Source organism: Dermacentor albipictus, chromosome 1, assembly GCF_038994185.2.
Source record: "Dermacentor albipictus isolate Rhodes 1998 colony chromosome 1, USDA_Dalb.pri_finalv2, whole genome shotgun sequence".
Lineage (NCBI taxonomy): Eukaryota > Metazoa > Arthropoda > Arachnida > Ixodida > Ixodidae > Dermacentor > Dermacentor albipictus.
The window spans coordinates 423,494,249-423,512,599 of record NC_091821.1 but is presented as its reverse complement, the minus strand read 5'-3'; the positions used below and the strand labels follow the sequence as shown (position 1 = coordinate 423,512,599).

Below are 18,351 nucleotides of genomic sequence, written 5' to 3'. Positions count from 1 at the left end.
CAAACCAGAAAATTGGGCTGGTAGTTTCACTCTATAAATTAGGTAACATGCATTCCCCCCTTAACTATCGAGCAATCTCCCTTACTAGCATACTGTGCAAAATTCTTTAACATATCCTTTTGTCACATATTATAAACTTCCTTGAATCTAACTAGTTTTTTTTCACCATTACAACATGGCTTTCGTAAAACCTACTCCTGTGAAACACAACAAGCAACTTTTGTGCATAAGTTAAATGTTATTCTGGATAACTCTTCATTAGCCAACTGCATCTTCCTTGACTTCTCAGAAGCTTTCAATAAAGTTTGCCATGAACTACTTATATAAGCTTAGTCTACTTAACACTGACCCTAAACTTCTGACCTGGATTGAATGTTTCTTATGTAATTGTTCTCAGTTTGTTTCAGCTAACCACACTAATTTAAGACTTAGCACTATAACATCTGGAGTTCCACAAGGTTCCGTGCTTGGTCCTTTTCTTTTTGTAATACACAGAAACGACCTACCTTCTTGCATCTCCTCAAATATTCACCTTTCTGCAGATGATCGTGTAATCTATAAGAACAGAACTTGTGATAACGAAGTAACCATTCTCCAATCTGACCTTAACGCAATCTGTTCATGGTGCTAGATGTGGCTAATGGAATTAAACATAACTAAATGTAAATTTAGCGCATAACCAGATAGAAAACAACGCTACCTGTCTACAGAATAAACAACATACCACTGGAACTTGTATCATCATACAAGTATCTTGGTGTACACATAACGTCAAAATTTGCCTGGAATGATCCTATAACACACATTGCAAATAGCGCAAATCGCATTTTCGGCTACATTCGTCGAAATTTTTCAACATGATCTTCTTCCATAAAGCTTCTCCTGTATAAATGACTAATTAGATCAAAACTTGAATATAGGACACTTTTCAGGAAAATCTATTGCATGCACTTGAAACGTTTCAAAACAATTTTATTTATTTTGTTTTCTCAGAATACAGCCGCACTGCCAACATAACAGCTATGAAATTTGATCTTAATCTACCTTCTCTCGCACCCCAATCTAATATAGATAATTTAGTTTTTTTTTTCATAAGCTTTACTACCATCCGCACTTGCATAACAAACTCATTTCTGTTCCCCAATATGTTTCTAACAGATCAGATCATATTCATAAAGTTGAAATTCCGTTCATAGAATGCACGCATTCATTAACTCATTCATATTGCATATATCGAAACAGTGGAATTTCCTTCCCACGCAAATGGCTGAAATAAAAAATTGTGAATTGTTCCTGCATGCTTTAACAGTGATGTTATAACTCTTTTGCATATACTGTACTTACTGTAACTGCTTTTTTTTTGTAACAGTGTGTTATTATTGTACATATTGTAAAACTATTATTGTATAATTAGGATCGACCACTTCTCTTGTATATGCGACCACTCCCCTCTTTAATGTCTTTGACCCTAAGGGTGAATAAATGAATGAATAAATAAATAAATAAATAAATAAATTTGCGTCTACCATTTGCTTGGTTTTCCAACAACACACAATCTAAGGAGTACAACGGCACTTACCATTTTTTCTACACAAACTCCACGAAGCTTGCATGTGGTTAAAGAAGAAGAGAGGAATAACAAAGAGAAAAGTCGCATATAAATCCTCAACTTGCCACAGAGAAGTCAAACCTATCAATCACACATCAAGAAACAGAAGCAAACAAAGCCACATACTTGCTTTTGGGCTTCAGCTGCTGCTGCTGTGCCTTCTCAGCAAGAAGCAAGGGAAGCAAATTGAGCGCAATTGCACCCTCAGGTAGGTGATCCAGGCCATAGCACAGCTCATGTTGGATTGGTTCGCTGAGAGAAAAGAAATGCAAAACACAAAACGACACCATTACAGATTCTTGCGATTTTACATCAGCCTAATCTCACTCTGCATGTCTCCCTTACTTTCCATTTCTTTTATGGAGCAATTCTTATGGCTCCATCCTAACAGTAGCCACCATATTCCATTGTTGTCACATTAGGCAATCAATAAACTCAAGAGTGCCAATACATTTTTGAGCAAAACAGACTGGTGGGCTAGGTGGCATTGCATGTTAATAGCTTTTAGCACAAAGAAACGCACAACACAGCGCTGTGTCCTGTCTGCCTTCTCTCGTGTTGTGCGTTTATCTGTGCTAAACGGCATTACCATTTTCAAAGTTGTACAACTTTTACCACACACTTCTCACACATAAAAGGATAACACTCAGAAAATATGATGATTGGGCTGCAATTTTTATCAGATGTTTTAATTTGGAATTAAAGCTGGTTCCAAAATGCTGGACCTGGTGTAATCGTGATGTCAAGACATGGAGCAAAATTTGCCGACATTCATGTAGCATTAAAGCTAGGTGAGATTACATTGCTCATAAAAAGATAAACAAGGGTGCTGTGCACATTTCTTACAGTTGCACTCAAGATTGGCAGCCACAGAGACTACAAGGATGGAGCAAGCCAGTGTATTATGATGTTATAGCACATCCCATCTTGGGTACCAGAACAGGAACATGTACAGTAAGTTATTTATGGCGCTCTGACATTTTCCAGTTCTTTTTTCTAATGTTTAGCGGGTTTGGACATTATTGTAACGCAATATACAAGTAAAAAAATGTAATGTCAATAGTACCCCTCTAGAACTTGCACAATATCATGGTCGGCTAAGAAAACGAATGTGTAAGCTCACATAAGTTTTTGCTTATAAACATGATACTAAAGACAGTATGTTGAAGTTGACTCCCTCCTCATATACACGTCAATGATGACCGCTGGACATGCTCTGCTAAATGTGTATCACTGTCACATTCAATTTACTTTGAAGGTCCTGGCTGGTGGCAACGCAGTTCCTTGAGCCAAGTCTTCTATTAATTTGATAAAAAAAATGATGTTTGCTAAATAATTTGACTGGCTGATGTGCGTTCACTTGTGCCACCCTTGACAACAAATGTGCTATAGCTTCAAAGTGGCCATTTGGACCCCGAATGAAACATTTCTAGTTCAAAAATGAAACTGGAAAGAAACATTATACAAATGAGACGTACTGTGGGAATCAATGTTATGCGAAGCCTTTTGCAAGCTGGCTGAATCATTGTTTGGGTTCTTGCAAAGCACTACCATATGAACCAAGACGTAAAGCGAAAAACTGTGTGCATGATCTGAACACGTGTGACGACAACAGCAAGGCAACGATGACAGTATGACAGCATGACCACTGAGTTATTGTACTTTAGTGAAGAGATGTTACAGCCTGTTCCATTATGAGTTGGGTCAATATTGAAGGCTGTATAATATACAGAAAACTGGCATGCTCTTGGTTTTATAAGTGACTTGTTTCTATGTGACACCATACAAGCAAAGAACAATAGTAAGGTTGGCAATTATGTATGCATTCACTTCTTGTATCTGTGGCATGCAAGCATCTACAACATGCTAGTACGTTCTCTTGTTTTCTTAAAGGAAGTGTGTTGCGTTGCTATGCAACGCAACGCACGCAGCAACTGTCTCAAAACACTAGTGGGCATTGGCATAAGATATACAAGTATGCCTGTGTCTGTGGTCAAATGAACAGATGATCAGGCTTTTGTGTTAAGGGCCCTGGTTCATTCAACCATCAGAAACAATTTTTTCATTGAGAATGCTCAAAACGAGGTAGACAATATGCCTGGTAAAAGACAAAGAATGCTTTGCATTATAAACAAGAAGACAGATGGGTGGTGGTGGTATTGGTAGCTGGGTAGGGGCACCAAACAAAATTTTAGATTCAACTTTTTAATAAGACCCAACAGGTAAACTAAAACAAAAAAAGGGGGAGGGGGATGGGGAGAGCAAGCCATCATTGCAAAATGCACAACGACCACAGCAAAAGTAGATTTGTTTGCTTGCCATAGTCACCACATTTCCTGTTGTATTAAGATACAAGTGCACAGGAGCCGGTTTGCAGACAAAAAAATAAGAAGAATGAAAATATTAGCAAGTAAAAAGCTGATGTAAAATTATCCCTCACTAGATGCGACAGGAAGCACTCTGTATTGCGCCCAGAAAAAATTATTAGGCAAAGATGTCATGTGAGAACTCACGTTTGCTCCAGTTCTCCTGGTGTCACATCAACAACATAATCATCCTGAAAGTCTGTGATAATGGTGTCACTAATCCAGGTCTGAAAAATGACATTTGACAATGCATCAAGATAGTCTAAAGGCCCATTTCAAATACAGATATTCCGTGCCAGAACCCTAAAACTACTATTGGGCAGGTCAATGGGGTAACAGTGCTTGTGATTGATGATAGCTTTATCCTGCCAAGCAATACGTTTTCGGTGGCTGCTTTTATCACTGCTAGCAACCTAGGAGCACGTGACTCATACATTTTCAGTTAAGAAGCCTCTTTCATATTCCCTGCACCTTCCTCCCACAAATTAAAGGAATCACGAACATCTCCAACGTGGTACCAATCCAAGGATTAAAAGAAAGGAAAAACACACATGGTGTGATCCTTACATTATGCAATGTAACAATTCCATCTTTTCTTATATATACCAGCTTAAGACATTTGGGGTGAAATAAATAAGACATTAAAACAGAGGCCACGACCACCATTTAGTCTATGTCAGAAATATCATTCCTTCATGCCATACAGAAACAAGAACTTGTACAGCTGGCTTATCTGGCAAAGAAGAATATTGATTACATTTTGTGGGAACAAATTTAAACAATTTAAATAATTTATTTATATATACTCTAGCCAGTGAGTGCCTACCTCAATGCTCTGGCCCAGCTCTCCCCGAACAACGATGCGGCTGAGCTCATCATAAAAGAGAGACATTGCCTGAGGCCAGCAGGCAGTCGATGCTCTCACGAGCTCAAGGAGTTCGACTGCAGACTGAACCAGTTCCGCAGGAGTGGCATGGCTTGATGAAGTAGATGCGGACAACTGTAGCGATTCACTTGTCCTGGTTCCCCTGTAAGATGAGCGCATTGAAGTGCTTTTCAACTCCGAAATTCCCTCCTTAAATAGTCAATATTTGGCACACATGAGCTACGAAGGAACCAGTTTACTGTTGCTATCACAACAAATTGAAATATGAAGAGCAGCCGGAAAACAACAGGCACATCGTTAAAACAAATTGGACAAAAAAAGGAAGATGAAGCTAAAATAGATAAGCATGATGAAAACAAAGTAGCAGGACTGCAGAGTGAACAAATCTCACTTGGTTGAGGCCATGGCTTTGACCGTCATCAGTGCTGCAACAACACCAATCCTCTTGGACCTGAAAGAATGTTGGCAAACATAAAAAGAACCCACATGCCAGCCCAACCCATCCAAGTGCATTCAAAAGATAAATACGAAAAATTACTGGTGCAAAAACTGTTTAGCAAAATCAACTTTTAAAACTTGGTAATGGTGATAAAGACGTCTGTTGTAACAGATGATAGACACCGGAGTTAAAACAGCACAGGTCTAAATATCTTCAATACAAGAGCTTGTCAAGCCACCATCATCACTATCAAGTGGAAACTTTTCACAGCAACTCTTCAGCAACTCTTAACATTTGGTAATGGTGCCAAAGATGTCTGTTGCATGGCCTAAAATATATGACAGATGTCAGAGAGAAAACAACACAGGCCCAAATGATACTTTTGCTACAAGAGCTTATCCAGCCATTATCATCACCCCAAAACACAAACAAACACTTACCTGGGGCAAGATTTTGTAACCATCTTGCGTATTACCATGTGCAACTCATCCTGCAGGGCATAAAAAGCATAAATTTAGCTAAATTCATGTAAAAGCTACGCTTTTAAATATCAGTACCTGGTAAAACAAAGAATTATCACATTACAATTTAACTTGTAGGCACCTGACTTAGCTAATTTCACAAAAAAATGTGCGATCAGTTTCAGTGTCTCATAGCAACAGAGGGGCTATGAGAGACCATGGTGCAGACTCCCAACAAGCACTGAAAGCATGGCCCACAACTGTTTTTTTGCTTTGCATTCCATTGAAATTACAAAAAAGAAGCATACCTAACATATTTGCTCTTTGTACTGACATGAACTATGTAAAAGTCAATGTTACCAAGCAATGCCAGTAGAAATACAAACAAACTGGCATAGTGAGTTTCAGTCTGTTGTTTTGCCCTTTGGCTTGCGTATTTTTGCGCAGCATACAAACACATGAGAAATCTTAATGTGTTAACTTGAGGTAAACCACAAGAGAGCACATAGGACAACAGAAGGGAACGAAGACACAGCATTCTTTGTTCTCTTGCACTTTGCCTCAAGTTACGCAGTACCAACTAGCCCACCAGTCTGTTCTTTTAATGTTTTGCGTACGTGTTTAACTAGTTACATGACAAATTACATTCCTTTTCTTGCATTACTGCGAAAAGAGTGTTAAGCAGGTCCTACTTTCAGTAAAGAGGAATCTGAATGTCTTGGAGAATTTTGCATGACTCAAAATGAATAGATCCTTCTACAGTTAGAAACAGAAAAGGAAAGAGATAGAAGACCAAATTTTGGAAATTTAATCACTTTTTTAAACATTATGGATTCCGATAAACTTTACAGGCTAAGGTACTCGATGCCAACTTTAGTAGTCCATCAGGATCACAACCAGGGGAAAGGTAGGGTGTGCATTATAGGGGTCGAGGTGTTTCCAATACAGTCCACTTTTGCTAATTGCTAAGCTGATCTGCCTACGAGTTTCTTTCAGTAAGTTATTCTTGCTGCACGAGATATTGGTAGCGGTAGTTCTTAGTGCATTGTAGGGCCACTATGGTTTGAAGTCCATTGTTTGCTTTCTATTTCAGCTTTTTTTTTCTTACTCAGACAAACCAGCATAATCACTGGCATGAAGAGGGAGGAAAGTGAAATGAAAAAGAGCAATAAAAGAAAAGGATAAGAAAAATCCACAAGGCTACTAGCTTTTGCATTCCTCTCTGAGGTGGTTTAAACCAAAGTACAATGCGAAAGACTACAAGGACTTTCAGCACCATGGCAACAGCAGGGCAAGTGTGCAAGCGCTTTGAATTCGCTTAGTGAGATCTATTTAAACCACTTTTTAATGTGCCCGTGTTCAAAAATGCCAAATGACACTTGTGCATGTTGAATATTTCTTCCAAACTTTAAATGCAGGATGAATTCAACCAATTTCACATGTCTTATCATGGTTAGATAAGGACGGAAGTAGACTACATTAAAATAATTATCCCCGAGACCTGAAATGAAGCCTAGCCAGTACTACTCTACAAAACTGCAAAAGACGGTTGACACAAGGTATCACGGCACTCCACAAAGTGGTACAAAGTTGTACATCGGCACAGCACTATGTTGGGCGAGTTGATGCATAGCTATTTGAGGCCATTTTTTTTCTCTCTCTCACATTTCTTTTTTATCTTGTGCAGCAGTACCTCGAAGAGTTGTACTCACCTGATACGTTTCCCCCTGTCGGCCTCCGCGATAGGCAATGAGTGCAATGATGAGAAAAAGCGTGCGGATCTGACACAGTGAGAGGTTTCTCAGTATGTCCAAGGTGCTCTGCAGTGACAACAAAAAACACGAGGGGAGCATAATATGATCTACATTCCAGACACCATAAGAAACTATGCGTAGTCGAACCTCGTCATAATGAACTCGCATCTGATATGAGAATGCCTTCCGTATATCCAACAGTTGTTGTAAGTGTAGACACCGACGTTAAAAGGAAAAAAGATTGTGATTGTTCCCGTGCAAAATAAACACAACTTGGTGCTTTAAATGGGCCATGAAAGTGTCTCCTGTCAAATCTGGTCATCTGCTGATGGCTTGCTGTGCCAACATTTGGAACCCTAGCAATGCTGAATTTCAAACATGCTTTCTACTGTCATTAATACACAACTAACACAACTACGAAATAGGTGTGTTCACACGAGAGCAGCATAATATCACCGTTGGCCATTGAAATCGTGGTTGTCGTCCATATCCATGTGAGAGTAACATTAAAACCTTATATGGAGCCATATAATGGGAAATTACGGGTAAAAATTTATTCCTGGCTCATTGCACATGATAAACCACTCGTAAACAAATGTGCAAGAAAGAAGTAATTTATGCCAGAAATAAACAAGAAATTAGTGCGTTAACCTTTTGTAACATCTCATCATAATGTAGTATGGATCTATGCTCATCACTGTCTCTAGCTGTGCACCAAACGCGTAACGATGGGAGTTTTTAGCCAAATCCAGCATCCATCTACAAAAATAACTTGAACTCCATTCATTCAAAGAACAGTGCGAACATCTGAGGAAAAAATCTGAATGCTAAAACCACCAATGCACCATGTTACCAAGTGGCCACAAACACAAATTTGAGTGTCTTGTTCTTGTGTGAGAAGGTATGCTTTTAAAAAAAGATTGCACCTGTTTTTTTGAATACTGTCATAGCTTACAACATAAGGCCTGTAGCTAAGAGAAAGGCAGAAATTTGAAAAAAAGTAGGTAACTTGCAACCTGCAATAAATGAAGGCCAAATGTTATGCACTATCGCGCCATGTCACCACACGGTCATGAATGAATTTGAGTGCTTCATGTGCATAAGGAATGCCAATACTGTCAAATGAGGATAATGTATTCATTTCTTGTTGCTGCTTTTGCACATAATTTTAGTGTTTATGAAGTTAGAGCAGCCATAAACACAATACCAAAAAGGAAAAGAAAGACTTCAATGAAGACGACAAGTACGCCTTGATGAAAAATTACCAGGCAATGCCCCTGGAGAAATTCAGAACTAGCAACATAAAAAAATAGGTACCGACGTTACCAAACTGCTCGGCGCATTAGTAAAAAGACACCAAGTTCAAAGTTTCAGAGGCCGAGCAGAACACAGTATTTTACAAAGCAGCAATGCCACACCATAAAGCGGTTAAGGACAGACAGACAAAGCAAACCAAGTTTTGAGCTTTTAACTTTTGTCACGGTAAAAGGGACCTGGCCAAAAAACACTCAATGGTGACATGAGCAAGAAATGCCACACATATCGAAAGTTCGTTTACCAAAAGCAAGCTTGCTACTGTGACACTGCGCCAGCAGGCTGCAAATTTTCTTATATAAAAATGGATGCCCAGGAAAAGGCAGGAACAGCCAGAGCTTACTTTTGATTCATCATAGCAGCTTCCATGCTGTTGTGTTCTCAGACGCCTAATCAAGTGATTCTGTTCCCCTTTCAAAAAAGTGGCCAATTACTGTATTTACTCGCATAATGATCGCACTCACGTAATGATTGCACCCCTGAATTTTGTCGTCAAAATCTGATTTTTTTCTTTCCTGTGTAATGATTGCACCCTGTGCTTGTCGCAGCAATATGTCATGTGCCAAGTCTAGCTAATGATGATCACGCTTGCCATCGGTCGAATGCTACGCGAATGACTCTTGAAGACATACCAAGCGGTCTGCACGCGCTCAACATTTTTAAGCAGATGCAACATTTCATTCCTTTCACCACTTTCTGCACTTCCATGAAAAGAAAAAGCTACAACCAAACTTGCCTCGGCTTTATTATTTGTCGGCTTCATAATGGTTTTGGTCAACAACAACAACATAAAGGGCGCCTTTCGATTCTTCTTGTCTGCACTGGTGGGCACGCAATCAATTGCAAGCGGCAACAATAGTGGCCACGTTTACACTGATACATTAAAAGTGCACCCTATTCATACGCCAACGCTTGTAACGCAGCTAAGATATTCACTCACCCTTAGCGGAAACGTGCCGTATTAGGATAGCAGTGAAACCAAATGCCGCAGTTTCCGCAGCACGCCTGCCATGTGTTTCTATGTCACTGGCAGCTAAGCGCGCCCATCTCTGTTTCTGTCCCCTCGAAGTAGACATGGCTACGTTATAGTCACAAACTTCCGCTATTAATGACAACATTCATTATTGATACGGAAGAAACTTTCAATGCGGGTGATGTACTCACGAAAAAAAAAATAATAATAATCGCGTTCGCCTTGCTCCTCCGGCCGTCATTTTGTTTTGGTGTCCCGCACTGACAGCGGCAGCTGCCTGCTTGTCATTCCGCAGCAAATGCGGGATGAAAAAAGAAAATGTTTCTTTTCGTGGGAAATTTAACATGCGTAATGATCGCACCCCTGAATTTGCATCAATTCTTTTGACAAAAAAGTGCTATCATTATGCAAGTAAATATGGTAAGCTATCTAGGTCAGAAATTTGATACCACCTAGGTTAACCCTTTGCGGGTTGAATTATTTTGAAAAAAACTTTCCCAGGTAGTCGAATTACTTTATTGCGGATCATGAATGTACAAAATGTATATAGTTGGGAATAAAAAGTAAAAAAAAATTAGGAACAGTATTTTGGTATCGGCATCACTCAGAACTGCAAAATGTTCAATAGTATTTCAGAGTGTGGTACTCCTTGAAAAACGGGTCTACGCACAATGCCTTATCGCACTCTGCACACCTAAAACACGTGTCTGTTCTCTTAGAGCGACGAGTTGTGTTGGCACACACGACATTTTCTCTGCATGCGGCTGCCTTCGGCAGAGGTCTGAAGCACCCTATTGCGTTAGTGCGTTGCCGCAGAGAGCGAGATTCAGAATACCTCGTGAATGGCGGTGATAAACAAGCTAAGAACAGTGCCAATCAAGACAGAAATCAACTTCCGCCGCCCTTGCAAGAGAGTGCCGACAAAGAGAAAAATGTTTCGCGCGCCTCCATTGCGATCACACGGCAGTGCCGAAACCACAAAAGAGGTGTTACCGCAGTCTGCGCGACGCGCTGAAGCTAGAAATCCGTTCTGTTTATTTCCACAAGAAGGTGGCACAAATTTCAAATGCTTCTTCTAAGTCTTAAGAGGTGGCAGCACCTCCCAGTGAGCACAAATGGTCATTATGGCACGAAATTTCAAACAGAGGGTCGAAACCGTACCCATACAGCAAAGAGCTTGCGGGACAGAAAACCGCCGCCGTACATATACCGCAAAAACCTTCAAAGGGTTAAACCTTTGAGTCTCACTATCGTACATGTACGGTGGCAAAAAAAAAATCCCAAATAGTCACGGCGGTATATCTACGGTGGTGACCGAACGCTTGAAGAGGCCCTCCTTATTGAAACAAAGCGCAGCCTAGCGTTACTCTGGAGGTGCTGCCCAACGTCCCGTGACATCTAGGAAAAAATTTTTAATGTGCCGCCGCCCCTTGGCTTTCGCCAAAACTGATTTTTTTACATTGCTCTATGATCTCTGCCACCGCGATAATTTGGGAGTATTTGAGTTTTACCTAGCTTCCTGCCACATGCTCAAGCCTGTGCATGTGCACTTTTAATCAACATACTTGTGCATCTCGTTTCCAGTTAAAGGTGCTGGGAAAACCGATTTCTATCGCATTTCTTATCACTCAAAGCCCTACCATAAGATGCTCGCTTGTGTGATTACTCTGTTTACAGGTGGCCGCTCGCAAACCAGTGATAGTATTGTACGTCTGTCTCTTTTTGCAAGGTGTGCGAGGACTGATAGAATCTAGTCTAACGATATAAAATTTGATTGTTGAAAGTTTCTCACTTGCAACTTTTTTCTGACAAGTGCAAACCACTGAGCATGCTCGCACATGCTCACATGACATGCCTTGTTTTTGCTATGGCCACAAGTTCCTGGGGTTGCATTTTTTAACAATCCACATTATTTTATATTTTTCAGGCCCCCAGTCATTGGTTCAGACGTGGATAGGAGGCCGCCGTACAGCTGTCCCTGCTGGGATTGCACCTTTTATGAAACATATGATGAAAGTGGAAAATGAAATGTAATGTTTCAAAATACTGGCCCTAGCTGTGCCAAACCAACTTAAAATATAAAAATGAATTGTGTTAATTCTATTAAAATTGTAAAAAATTATTATGCTACTTGAACTTCATTTTCAACAATAAATAATCTTTAAGAATGCACATATTTAACCCCTTAAGTGTTTTATTTTGACCAAAAGTGACCTTATTTTGCTTTTTATGGCTTACTTTCAAACTTCACTCCATCGAAAGCATATTTCACCAATTTGCTTTATGTTTTACTCAAAAATACCTCATTTAACATCTTCACTATGAATGTATATGTACTTCTCATTGCCACAAACAATACCATTAGAAATGAGGAAATATGCTTCCTTTTACCCTGCTTCATAATCAACTATTCTGCAAAGCAAAGTTCTTCACCAATGAAAGTTTTTCACGCATTCTTGTACTTCCAGCAGGTCACGACTTTTGTCGAACTTCGTGAAGAACGGCCGGTGCAGAGAGCTTTGCAACAGGCCTCACACCAGATCCTAGTTTCCTTCCAGAACCACTTTTTGGTTGAGTCTTTCTTCCTGCAGCAGACTGCACACCTTCATGTAGGCTCTTCCTTTTTTGTTGCAGGCAGGTGCGATAGGAAATGGCGCGCTGTGAGGTAATCGTTTCCCAACAGGCTGTGAGGTTGGTCTCGCTTGTCAACTTGTGATGAATCGCTGGACTATTTCTCGATGCGTTCATTAAAACTGACGATGTGTGAACTTTACCTCAATCTTCTGGTGAAGCAGGCATGAATTGAGGGTTGTATCATCAGGAAGTTGCCTGAAGAGCTTCTTGAAGAAAATCTTTTGCCACCTTCGGGGAGCTGGGTGGGAGGCGATGAATTGAGTCGTCTTGTCAACACCTCCCGCTGAATGATTCTAAACGCACCACTGACGGCTTTACAACTGTGCTTCTCCTGCTCTCTCGGAGCGATTGTAAGCCTCCACTGTGGGTAATATTCAACAGTGTTAGTACCCCTTTCTTCTTCCATTGGACAGCAGTGCACTTTCCCTTTTGATAAGCCAGGACTTCTTTCTTCACCATCTTGTTCGGGAATTTCAGCGGGATGCCCTTTCTGGTGGATCGCGCCTTTCCGTAGACGTCAGTCTTATTATCAATCAAGATATCAAGATGCCAATACCTTTTCCCAAGTAAGGGTTCGATCAATTTCGGCACAACTCTTGCTTTGAATGCCAAGCAGACGTCTTGTTGACGAGTTGTACTGATGTTAGTTCCTATGCCCATGTAGAAGATGAAGTTCCCTGCATATCCTGCAGACACTTCGCAAAGCAAAAATTGTTTCATGCCAAACCTGGCTCTCTTGTAATGTCGATAACTCAATTGGCCCTTGCATAGCAGAAGACTCTCATCGATGTAGATGTCTCTCTCTGGGAATGAAAACCACCAATACCACTTCAGGCTGCCTTAAACTTCTCGAGCAGGAAAGTAAAAATACGCAAAGTTTTCCATAGCTTCTGCTTCAGATGAGTCTACAAGCTGGAACTGCTCTCATTATTTACGAAGTGAAGCATCCTCTTTATCAAGTGGTATATGTTTGTGCTCATATACCTATGAAGAATGACATCGCTAGCAGCCTGTTTCCGCTTCAGTACATGCCTCTTTCTGGCTTTTTTTTCATGATGCTTTGGTACAACAGAAGGGACAGAAAAAGCCAGGCACCCTCAGAGGTAACTGGCTTTAAAGCCTGAGGTACCATCCTTTAGCTTTTTCAAGAGGAGGAACTGTTCAGCATACCAATTTGTTCTGATGACAATGAGTCCAACGAGTTCATCGTTGAAAAGCAATTCAAAGTACTCCAGCCAGTCGGGTCATCAGGGCACTCATTATTTCTTGGTGGCCCAAGAAATGGAAAATGGGCCAGATGCAGAGGGGTGCTGTCGGCGACCACACTGCATCACTGTAGGGCCAAGTCAATGACATTTTCACTTTCCAAATCATCACTTTCGGTAGAAGCAGCGATGAGAACATTATCACCATCCTCTTCACTTAAAAAACAAAACCCTAGTACATTGCTTTCACTGTCACTTTCACTATGTCTAAGCCTAGCAGTGGCTTTCTTTCACATGTGCGAACTGTCAGTGGCAGATGCCAGATGCCACCGTTCCAAATTTGCCAGAAGGTGCAAAAAGCTCATGATTCCAAAACGTCTTTGTGGGCTGACAAAGTGCTGCCATCTATATGGTAAAAAAAAATAAAAGCGCCCTTCCAGCGTTGATGAAATGGCTGCCACCTGTATTGTAGAACATGAAGACTGAACCAACGCAACCTTCAAAGTGCTGAAAAAGATAGTTTCACCCGAAAGGCAAAGCATTGAATGTGATAACAATGTGATAACAAACAACAAAGCTTTATCAGCTGTATGAACTTGTGAACATTCGCTTATTAACTAAATTAACAATCACAGTGTCACGCGCGCATAGGTAAACATGAACACATCTCACTCAATGACCGTGGGAACTCACTATAAAAAATGCTGGAGTGAGGAATCGCATCAGCAGCAGCGAGCAAGTTGACCTTCATGCTGTTTCTCTCTTCAACGCGAACGAAACGTCGAAAGCATACAAAGCTACTGGCACTATGTGCACTTTGCCAACATCACACATCGCTTTGAAGAAAAGGTTCACATGGGCACGTACTCTGTCCACATCACAGATCGCTTTCAAGATTATGGCGCAGAAATCAGCAGCTACCAGAGTTAGCCAAAAGTACAAGAGTAAAAGCAAAACAATCGCACATTTTAAATGCTGGCACTGCAGCTATCCATGTAGTAGAAGAAAAACCAAGTTGACATGCTGAGTTCGTACCAATCACTTTGAAAACATAATATTGCCATTGAAAACCTGAGCTTGTCCAAAGCAAAATTAACCAGGATTGCGTTGATGAGCTGAGAGAGAGAGAGAGAAAGGCAAAGAAAAGACAGGAGGTTAACTAGAGAGTATCTCTGGTTGGCTACCATACACTGCGGGAGGGGAAAGGGATGCGATAGATGAGAGAAAAAGAACATGGAACACACACACACAATACAGAACTGTTTCTGTGGGCAATGTCACACAGTCTGTGAAGGCATTACAGAGCGTTCTTGTCCAAAATACTCAACGGGTTAAAAACTTTGGCACTTTATTGTCACCTAAAAAATTATTCGCTTCTTGTTTCTCGAAATAGGTCACTCTAAACTAGCTAAACCAGCAATAAGAGATGTGACCTTTGGGGGGAGCTTTTTCTGAAAAAGATGGACTCTCGAAGGGTTAAGGCTGAATGTACTAATATTACCAAATTGAAGGTGAATAAGTGAAGGTATATTAGGCATTTTCATACTCCTCATTAAGACAAGCGTTCACATTCCACTTTTACTCAAGTGCATGTGGTGCATAACCACGGCACACTCATTGGAGCAACCAGTGCATCTCTTTGTGTCAATGGCATATGCAGAGGAACTATTTCTTGAAGCAGGAGACATAAATGGCAAGCACATCATGCTTCCTTTTAGAAGGAGGGGGAAGAAGTGTCTCCTGCATTCTTGATTTGAGCGAATATAAGTGATACACCTAAAATATAAAATTTTAATGCAGAGGAAAATACAGAGAACTCTCACTTTTCCCTATATTTTATACATGTATCTTATTGCAGTTTTCTTCTCTACTACATTTTGTCTTAACCTGCATCTTTTCCATGGTCGCGAGACAGTTCAGGTGTCCACTGAGGAGTAAAACAGTTGCCTGCAGCGTTGCATTTCCTACCTCCTTTTATCCTTATTGTTCTTGCTACAACAGACTACTACTAATACCTCTTGCTGCTAATGCACTCTTATCCTATTTGAAAAACTGAAGTATCATTGCCAACCTTGAAGAAGCCACCATAAGGGGCCATGAGAATTGTGTGCTGGCGAACAAGATCCAAGGCACAATCAAAAGCGGCATCCATCTGCGACGTGACGCCGCTGCCAAAATGGGTGACGAGATTCAGCACCACTTCCTGGAAAAAGAATGGCCATCTTAACCCATCAGCACAGCACTAGACCAATCAATTTTTGAGCTCCCAAAGTTTTTGTACACCCACAAAACACAACAGAAATGCCAAGGCAGAATGTACAGAGCACACATAGCCCAAAAGTGCTGTTGATTCAGTTTAGGCAATCTCTATAAAGTTAGCTTTCCTGATCAGACAAATGCTTTGCAGACCTTTCCTTAGATTCCTATGCATGTAGTGAGCCTGTCTTAAGACAACTGTACTTTGAGATGAAGAGGTTTTCAAGGCGCTTTCAAGCTTATCTTGAAGGTAGTCTGTTGTAATTCAAAACTAAAGATACTGAAAACAAGATTGCCACACAACAGACATTACAATATATGTAACTTGCAAAACAAATTTTTTTACACCATAATATAAACCTGTAAATCATACTTCAGCAATAACTTCAGGGATAAGTGTAAATAATAGTTACTACAAAGAGGCTTAGAAAGCTCCTAGGACAAAAGAGAAATTTGTGCAACTTTCTTCAAAAGGAGGCTAGGGCAGGAATGACTTGACCCTAAACAGCTGAACATTTACTTTTAAGCTTCTTTCCAAATTACTTCCTTTTTATTCGTTGCTGTAATACATGCTGTTTATGTCACATTCACAGGTGGCCACTTGGCTTTGTTCAATAATATTAGATGTTGCAAAAATGCAGTTCCCGTTCTGACAACCTTCTCATTTCCAATTGTGGGAAAGTCAATGAGTGAATTTGAAGATATATATATATATATATATATATATATATATATATATATATATATATATATATATATATATATATATATATATATATATATATATATATATGTGTGTTATTCAACCACATATGCAGTGTGCAGCGAACTCTTTGAGTTCACAAAAATGAGAAGTTGCACATTTTACTTTGATTGCAATAAACGCTTGTTATACCAATGTCATCGCTACATGTGGTACTTCATTAAAAGCAGGGGGGCCGTAAGAGAGCCATTGTAGCATAGCAAGTGAACTAACAGCACAGGAGTTCATGATACACATTAAAAAGAGACACACTCATAATGGCAACACAATAGTGGCAAAATTGTGCTAGCATTTATAAATACCTGCTTCATCTGCTAACCATCATTACATGATATAAGCTGCACTCCAAACTGATATGAAAAGCAAAGGGTCACCATGTATGCTGCACTGAAGAGACCCATGTTGATTTGTTTCTGCAAAATCTGCACTAAGCCGAAGCCAGCACCACGTTTCAAATAATAATTCGATATAAGACGCATGCACTAAAGTCATGACCATGAAAGAGTTACAAAATTTGTATTTTTAATAAAGCAATTTCATTATAAGGGAGGTTTACTGCATAATGATTTAATATGAGGCAACACATAACCATATCTATGAGCTTCTAAAGACAGAAACAAGCAATACGTGCACTTTCAAGCTGTTCGTTCATTTTATTCATTGCTTTTACTTAGGTCTTTTTATGATGCATGTGTGGCACAACCTGCAACAGGGATTAGGCTCTCGCAATTTGAGGGCTTAATGCCATGGCTCTTAACGTCCAATGTATATGAAGAAATCTACTATAGAGCATTTAAAATATAAAATACAGTTAGACCTCAACATAACTTAATCCTCTATACAGCAGTGTATTTAAATCTTTATCCCTAGAAGACCATGTATATTGAACCTCAATGTAACAAAGTGTAGTTAAACACGATTTCAATAAAACGAAATTTCCCTGCCGCCGCGAAAGAATACGAAGGCAATAAATGGAAACACTGGAGGACGCAGATGGTCATAAGGTACACGTGGCTGCTTGCAAATGTACCTCTCAAATCGCGCAACATGCAACCAAAACGAGCAGCGTTATGTTATGTATACAGTCCAAGTGTGAGTGTGATAAGACCCTACTGCGTCCCATGCACTGTATACTTTAAGTGCGAGTGAAAGCATGTGAGGACGAGCCACGAAGGATGATGGCTTGATGTGCACCACCTTCGCTCACTAGCAAAGGGAAATGGGAGGAGCGAGGTTGTGGTAACACAATCAAGCAAGGGTGTGGGCCTGTTTCCTTTTCTAGCACGGCCAAGGCTACACATCTGCACATGGCTGTCAGCGTGGCTTAGCACATACGCAGCTCGCACACCCTGTTATCAGTCACTGTACTTATTCGCATAAAAGATCAAATGTCAATATAATGAAGAAAATTGCAGATTTTACCGACTTTGTTATACTGAGGTTTAACTGCCATGAGCCTAAATAATACAACATACACATATCCCACTAACTGTCTTATTGCAATAATGAGACGTAAAGCTGAAAACAGCAATGCTGGTGGTGACATTTGTGACGTGTTTGAGCAAGCTGTGTGGGCTTGTCATTTCATTGTGATGCTGTGTTCTCTTGTCTACTAGCATAACCACTTGTGATATAAATTTCCTGACACAATCATGAGCTTTGTGGGGATGCGCGACCCTCGCGCCTCCCCT

The 18,351-nt window shown here is 40.3% G+C and overlaps 1 protein-coding gene across 1 annotated transcript in view; it reads right to left on the bottom strand.

Annotated features, from left to right (window-relative positions):
* Positions 1–18,351, bottom strand: part of Fancd2 — a 91,723-nt gene that overhangs the window by 46,390 nt on the left and 26,982 nt on the right. The window contains exons 18-24 of the mRNA XM_065425604.1: positions 15,713–15,844; positions 7,474–7,581; positions 5,741–5,790; positions 5,253–5,312; positions 4,802–5,003; positions 4,123–4,202; positions 1,736–1,861 (exon numbers count right to left, since the gene is read on the bottom strand). Of these exons, the coding sequence (XP_065281676.1) occupies positions 1,736–1,861; positions 4,123–4,202; positions 4,802–5,003; positions 5,253–5,312; positions 5,741–5,790; positions 7,474–7,581; positions 15,713–15,844 (758 nt within the window). The remainder of the gene's footprint in view (positions 1–1,735; positions 1,862–4,122; positions 4,203–4,801; positions 5,004–5,252; positions 5,313–5,740; positions 5,791–7,473; positions 7,582–15,712; positions 15,845–18,351) is intronic.